We start from the raw sequence: 7,385 nt of genomic DNA on the forward strand, positions 1-7,385 counted from the left end.
CGAGCAGTGTCCGAGGTTCTGGTGAAGGATTTCACCTTCCCTAACGAGCCAAGCCTCGTTCGGCAGCTAATTGCCTATCCCAGATGGATTCTCCACCCCCTGCAGCATGAGATGGGGTGGAAAAGCCAGGGGGGGTTCCTCGCAGGCATCCCTGCTCCTCCTTGGACAACCACTGATTACCATAACCCCTGGGAAAAAAGCACCCAAACCTGCTCCGTAGCCTCCCCCCCAGCCCCACCAAACCCCTTCGGTCGGCACAGACACCGCAGGAGCAGGAGGAACAGGATTTATGGAGCACACTTCAAAGCCTTGGCCATGGGCTCCCAGGGGCGGTGCCAGGGGCAGGCTGTACCACCCCGCACCCCCCCAGCAGCAGTGCTGCTCAGATGATGCTGGCTGGGGTGCAGACTGGGGGCACACACAGGGTCTCAGCCATCTCCCAGCCGCAGGACAGAGGGGTGCAGAGGCTCTCCCGCTCCTCCTCTGCTTGTGCTGGCTTCCCCTGGAAGAGCTGGAGAGTTTTCCTGCAACAGGAGACACCCAAGGGGGAGCAATGGGGGAGCAAGTGGGGAGCATCCCTTCGTGGGGTGCTGCCAGGTGGCCCAGGGGAGCTCAGGGGCTCTCATCCCCCCAGAGCACCAGTGCCAGCTGCACAGCCAGGGAGGGGCTCCGTGCAGCTCCCCAGTGACAGACCAGCACAGGGCTGCCAGTGCTTAGCATGCAGGAGGTTTGCCTCCAAGGGAAGGGGTTCTATGGGCACCTGGAGATCATCCAGTCCAGCCCAGACTCGATGTAGCCCTGAGCAGCCTGATCGAGTTGGAGGTGTCCCTGCTGGCTGCAGGGGGATTGGACAGGATGATCTTAGAGAGTCCCTTCTAAGCCAAGGCAATCTGTGACCCACCCTGCCCCCAGCAGGGCACCCACAGCAGCTTGCCCTGGATCACAGTGGCCAGGAGGGGTTGGAAGCTCTCCAGAGAAGGAGCCTCAACCTCTCTGGGCAGCCTGCTCCAAGGCTTCTAGCACCCTCACACACCAAAGAATTTTCTCCTCCTGTTCAGATGGAACCTCCTGGGTGCCCGTTTGTGCCACTTGCCCCTTGTCCTGTCCACGGGCACCACTGAGAAGAATCTGGCCCCACCCTCTTGCCCCCCACCCTTTATCTGCTGCTGAGCATTGATCAGATCCCCTCTCAGGCTGCTCTTCTCCAGGCTCAACACCTCCAGACCTCTACTCTGAGGCCAGGTCTTCACCACGAACCTCCTGGTTCTGGGACTTTGAATTTCATCCTTTCCCTTGGGCAAGAGCCCAGGCAGAGGGAAAGACATCACCTGCCATGGGATTCAGCCCCATCCCCTCACCCTGCTCACACAGGACACCTCTTACCAGGCCAGGCGGGACATGGCGTAGGTGATGTGTGGCTGGGGGCCCCCCCCAGGCAGGGCTGAGGCTGTGCTGTAGGCTCCCAGGCCCTCAAAAATCAGCCAGTCCCCAACCTGCAGCTCAGGCAGCTCCAGGCCCTCAGCGATGCGATCCTCTGGGTGTCCCGGGGGGCCCCAGAGGCTGCTGCTGTGCAATGGGAGCTCTGGGCAGGTTCTCTGCAGGGGAGAGAGGGAGTCAGAGAATCCTTTGGGTTGGAAGAGAGCTTTCAGATCATGGAATCCAACCATTCACCCAGCACTGCCAGGTCACCACTGAACCACAGCCCTCAGCATCACTTCTACAGAGCTTTACAACCCCTCCAACCATGGGGACTCCACCACTGCCCTGGGCAGCCTGGGCCTGGGCTTGGTAATCCTCTGGGGGAAGAAATTGTTCCACATGTCCAAACTAAACCTCCCCTGGTGCAGCTTGAGGCCATTTCCTCTTGGCCTGGAGCCTGCTCTTTGGGAGAAGACCAACCCCACCTGGCTCCAGCCTCCTTTCAGGGAGCTGTAGAGCCAGAAGGTCTCCCCTTAGTCTCCTTGTCTCAAACTAAACAACTCCACTTCCCTCAGCTGCTCCTCCCCAGCTCTGCTCTCCAGACCCCTCACCAGCTTTGTTGCTCTTCTCTGGACCTGCTTCAGCCTCTCAATGTCCTTCTTGGAGTGAGGGGCCCAGAACTGAACCCAGTCCTCAAGGTCTGGCCTTGCCAGTGCCCAGTACAGGGAGACAATCACTTCCCTTGTGCTGCTGGCCACACTATTGCTGCTCCAGGCCAGGATGGCCACCTGGACACACACCAGCTCACACTGAGCCAGCTGGCAACCAGCACCCTCAGGTTGTTTTCCACTGGCAGCTTTTCAACCACGCTGCCTCAAGCCTGGAGCACTGTAGAGGGTTGTTGTGACCCAGCATAGGGTTGTTGTGACCCAAAGAAATTGAAGATGGAGCAGCCACAGGGGTTAAGGATGTCCTATTGTCACAGTGGCCTGCTACACCTCCACCTGCTTTGAAGATTTCACCCCAGGAACCTAGGGATTGCAGCTACAGTTCACCAGGGACATAACCACAGCCTCTTCCCCACGGCTTCTGCTCTCCTCTGGCATGGAGCCTGGGGCCAGCCATGGTGGAAGGCAAAGCAGGATAGGCTGAGGGAAAGCAGCACAGTATGAAGGAGCCAGTGGGGGCTCCTCAGGCTGGGCCAGGCCCTCACCTTGTGCAGCCGAGGTGTGGGGCAGAGGCTGTCAAACAGGAGGCAGCTGAAGGCGCCGTAGATGCCGTCACCGATGTGATACGTGAGGCTCTTCTTGCTGCTGGGCTCCTCCTCTGCAGGGGAGCAGGGAGAGGGCTTAGGGGGAGCTCGGGCACACGGTCAGGCCTGTGCCACCATCTCACTTACCATCAGAGCCAGGCTGCTCTGCGGGAGCCTCTTCCCTGGCAGTGATGCTGGCAGCGAGGGTGAAGGCAGAGGCGACGTAGAACCGCCCGGGGGTGGCAATGATCTCCACCCCACAGCCCTCCGGGAAATACAGCTCCAGGGCAGAGTTGATCGTGGCAGTGACCTGGATGGGAAGGAGATGTCCCATCTTGGTTAGCTTGGCCCCTCTGCGGGGAGCCAGAGCCAAGAAGATCCTCCAGCCTCACTCTCTGCCTGCAGAGGGCAGGTGGTGGGAGCTGTGTACCTCTTCGAAGCGAGCTCTGCTGTCCTCCGTGCCAGGGAATCCCCCTCCGATGTCCAGGAGGTGCATCCGGTGGCCCAGCTCTGTGCCCAACTCAAAGGCCAGCTGTGCTGCAGCCACAGCCTGAGCAAAGGCCTGGGGCTCCAGCCCACGACTCCCAAGGTGAAAGCTGAAGGCACAGTCCCTGTATCAGCAGGGGCCTCTGGTCCCCAGAGAGCGGTGAGGGGACACAGCCCTGGGGTTAGCACTTGCTGGCGGCAGCTTCCAAACCATCCCAAGCTGCCTGGATGGTTCCCAGAGTTCCCCAGACCCTTTCTGAGTGCCAAACCTGACCCAAACCAGTCCTAAAAAGGGTTAACCCCTCATGTCCAGCTTCCACCTCTGTGGACACTTCTGAGCAGGGCCTGTTGTGACAGGAGACTGGGGGTGAAGGTTTAAACCAAAAGAGATTCAGACTGGAGAGAAGGAAGGAATGTTTGACACTGAGGGTGGTGAGAGCCTGGCCCAGGTTGCCCAGAGAGGTGGGAGCTGCTCCATTCCTGGAAGCATTGCCAGGTCAGGCCATCTGGGGCTCTGAGCGACCTGCTCTAGTTGGGGACATCCCTGCTGGCTGCAGTGGGGTTGGACTGGGTGGCCTTGAAAGGTCACTTCCAACCCAAACCAGTTTGGGATTCTGTGACTCTACAATTCTATGACCCCTGGGCTGCTGCAGCAGAGCAGAGCTCCCCACAGCCCCTTCCAAGAGGAACAAGGACCATCTGCTGTACCTGATGCCCACCACCTCCACAGCCTGCTCCTTCGCTGCCTCGAGCAGGTGCCGGCAGGACTTGAGGGTGGTGCCAAATGCCATGGGGTGGGCAGAAGGGCTGGAGTCAGCAGTGATACCCAACAACATCCTGCAGAGCAAAGCTAGGCTGTGCTGAGGGGGTCTGCAGGCCTTCTTCTACCCTGCAGCCACCTCCCCAGCTTCCACATCCTCTCCCTCCATTCCACTGGTGCTGCCGGACACCAACCTGGCACGAGGGTGGCTCCTGGCCACCTTGCTCAGTTCCACCTCATTGTCAAAGGTCATCAGCTGTACCCCGTGGCTGGCTGCATATTTGATGTGGGCAACCTGCTTGCAGGGGCTGCTGTAGAAGATCTTGTCAGCAGGGACACCAAGGCTCTGAACCTGCACCAGCTCTGCCTGGGGAGACACCGCGCGTGTGCGGGCAGGACCTCAGCACCTGGGCACCAGCAGCCCTGGGCCTCGGCCAGCTTGCAGCACTGCTGAGGGCAAGCTGCCAGCCTTGCAGCCTGCCCTTTTCCAGGGAAAACCTGCAGGAGCTGAAAGGGATCACAGTGGCCTTTGTCCTGGCAAGGTGTTTATGAGCAGTGTGAGAGCAGGAGGAGACAAGAAGCAGGTCGAGCAGGTGTGGGGCTGGTGCAGCGAGCGGCAGCGTAGGGGACGGACACATGGACAGCTGAGTTGTCACAACCCTTTGCCCTTTCTCCTCCTGCTGACACATCCTGCTTGATTATGAGTAAGTGGCTCAACTTTGGTTCCTTCCTGGAAATCTGGCTGCTGGAAATCACAAGCAGGAGGAAGCAGGGAGCTTAAGGCTCAGCCTTAATGCTGCCAAGAGTTGGGAGGCTGTGGCAGTGGCGCCCCAGGGCTGTGCCCTGCCACCAGCCAAGCCTGCCAGCCAGGACACCACTTCCAGAGCAAGGAATGTTTGGTCAAAGTCTTAGCCACCAGACAGGGACTTCTGTCAGGAGGGAGCAGAGAGAGGCTCCTGCCCCCGTGGATGTCAGTTTGGGGCAAGTGGTCTCCTGGGGTGCATTAAGCAGAGTGTGCCCGGCAGGTGGAGGGAGGCTGTGGAGTCTCCTTCAGCTCTGGAGCCTTTCAAAACCCATCTGGATGTGTTCTGGTGTGACCTGCTGGGGGTAACCCTGCTTCAGCAGGGAGTTGGACTGGAAGATCTCCAGGGACCCCCTCCAACCCCCAGCATTCTGTGATTCTGGTATCCTGTGAATGAGCTTAGGAAAAGAGGGAGACCCCTGCCACTTTCCCAGAGATGCCCAAAGGATGCTCATGCCAAGCTGTGCTCCCACAGCCCTACCTTGTTGGCACAGGCAAAGCCTGTCCCCAGCTCGGCCAGCAGCCGGATCACTCCTTCGCTGCCGTTGCACTTGACTGGGAAGTAGGGTTTGACCCTGGGCAGGGCCTTCAGGAAGCGCAGGTGTTTCTTCACAATGTCACCCAGGTCTGCCACGAAGAAGGCTTGCTGGTCACTCTGGGAGAGAGCTGGAGTCAGCAGGAGTCTCCTCACTGCCACCAGCTCTACCACAGGGCACAAGCAGAGCCGCCGTGCCCTTACCGCCTGGCACAGCTCCACCAGGAGGTTCTCCAGGAGGTCTCTGGTGGTGAAGCCCTCCTCCACCATCATGAAGTTGGATTCCTTCAGGTACCCATTCATGGTCAAGGAGTGATAATGTCAGGGTAAAGCTTCCTTGTGTCAGGTACAGCACACTGGAAAAAGAAAGGCAATATCAGAGGCAGGGCCCAGAAGCTCCATCAGGATTCACCACCCAGCCTGCACCCCGAGGTGCTCCTCACTCCTCTCATGGCAGCATGGCAAGAGGGATGGAACTGGATGATCTTTGAGATCTCTTCCAACCCAAACTGTTCTATGATTCTGTGGCAGTTTTTTGCTGCTCTCCCTGAGCTGGGAACCCTGCTGTGGGTAAGAGCATTTTCCAGGGGCAGGGGAGCCATTTCTCTGCAGCTCAGAGCTTTGTTTTGGCACACAGCAGCTCTGGCTTCTTCAGCAGCAGCTCAGGCATCAACACAGTTAACAGCAGAGCCAACTTCACTGCAAAGCAGATGGCCTGTGTGTGCCAGAAGATAGTCCTTCGTGCTCTGGCATGCAGCTACAGCTGCTCTGCAGCACATGGGGTGAAGCTATCTCATGGTTTCCAAACAGCTGAAGTCTCATGGAGCCATCTTCCCAGCAACACAAGCCCCAAGAGAAGGGAGACACCCTTAGAGGGCACAGCACAGGCCACTCACCACCCTGGGGGTGGGCTGAGCCATGCTGTGCCTGCAGTTTCACCAAGGTGTTGTGGGAGGAGGGGACAAGGCAAGCCACGGAGTGTTTCCTGGCTCACACACTCAGCACAGCTTCAGCTGGAAGCTCTCACACTTCACTTTAACTATCTCCTCTCCTGAATCCATCCCATCCACAACACACTAGATCTCAGGAAACATTTCCATTCCAGTAATCCAAGCCTAGCTCCAAGGCTCTCACAGGGCCGTGGTCTGTCTGATCTGAGGCGAGCTGGAGCTGGAGGTTTCGTTTCTGGCCCATCGGCTCCTCCTCTGCAGAGCCCTAGTTACAACATCTCGATGGGCACTAGGGGAAAGACCGCGCTGGGTGTTGTAATGCATTGAGCAAGCAGCAGCAGTGATCTCCAGGAATGGGGAAGAAAAGCTGAGCTTTTGAAGCTCTTATTGCTTCATACTTAGGAAAGCAAAGCAGCTCCCCCAGCCTCACCCTTCACTCCCCAAAGACATCTCAAACCAGCCCCCAGCCTGCGACGCCTGGGCACGAAAACGATGAGGAATGAAGTGGGTCATTCCTGCCAGCCCCAGCCTGGGCCACCCCCTCCTTACCCAGCTCCGGTGCCTCCCTCCTGGGTGACTTAGATGTGCTGCCGGGGGGGGCCCCGAGGAACGCTGAGCTCCCACAGCACCCCGAGGCGCAGCTGTCACTGGGGGTCCGAGGTCTCTGGGGAGAGGCCATGCAAGGGGTTAGCAGTGGGAAGGGACACTGACAGTGAGATGCTCTCCACCCAGCACCCACAAAACAGCATCTGCAAGCATTCCTCAGCAGCCCCCTCATGACTGTGCCAGGCAAGCCAGCCTCCCCTGCAGCCTCACATGCACCCCCCCACCCCAGTACCTTAGGAAGCATTTAAAGAGGTTATGCCCATGGGTCCCCGAGAGAATGAACTGGTCCCAGCAGCAGCCGCTCGTCCTGCCCCGCTCCCCTGCCTGCCCTGAGCCCTTCAGCTACCCCTGCAGAGGCTGGGGGGAGGTTCTGCACCCCTTGCATCCCAGCACTCCTCTTCCTGCTCTGCCTCACAACCGTGGCCATGGCAACTAAACCCAACCACACTATTGGCTGAGGTGCCTCCGAGCATCCTTCATGCCTTTTAAGGAGTGCTCTCCCCCTCACTCATCCCCTCCCAGGGCCCCCAGCAGACACCCCAGGTTCTCACCGAGTCCCCACCGTGCCAGCAGCC

At 59.0% G+C, this 7,385-nt stretch overlaps 1 protein-coding gene across 1 annotated transcript; it reads right to left on the reverse strand.

Moving 5' to 3' along the window:
• Window positions 1-272: 272 nt before the first annotated feature.
• AZIN2 (antizyme inhibitor 2) lies at window positions 273-7,218 on the reverse strand. Its single transcript, XM_064172589.1, has 11 exons — window positions 7,043-7,218; window positions 6,754-6,868; window positions 5,459-5,610; window positions 5,201-5,374; window positions 4,112-4,284; window positions 3,866-3,994; window positions 3,102-3,267; window positions 2,819-2,981; window positions 2,633-2,745; window positions 1,384-1,595; window positions 273-524 (listed from the first exon to the last, which is right to left on the reverse strand). The coding sequence occupies exons 3-11, from the start codon at window positions 5,555-5,557 to the stop codon at window positions 383-385; spliced, it is 1,371 nt and encodes a 456-aa protein (XP_064028659.1). The 5' UTR covers window positions 5,558-5,610; window positions 6,754-6,868; window positions 7,043-7,218; the 3' UTR covers window positions 273-382.
• Between the last annotated feature and the right edge of the window lie 167 nt (window positions 7,219-7,385).

This window comes from Pogoniulus pusillus, chromosome 37 (assembly GCF_015220805.1).
Source record: "Pogoniulus pusillus isolate bPogPus1 chromosome 37, bPogPus1.pri, whole genome shotgun sequence".
Lineage (NCBI taxonomy): Eukaryota > Metazoa > Chordata > Aves > Piciformes > Lybiidae > Pogoniulus > Pogoniulus pusillus.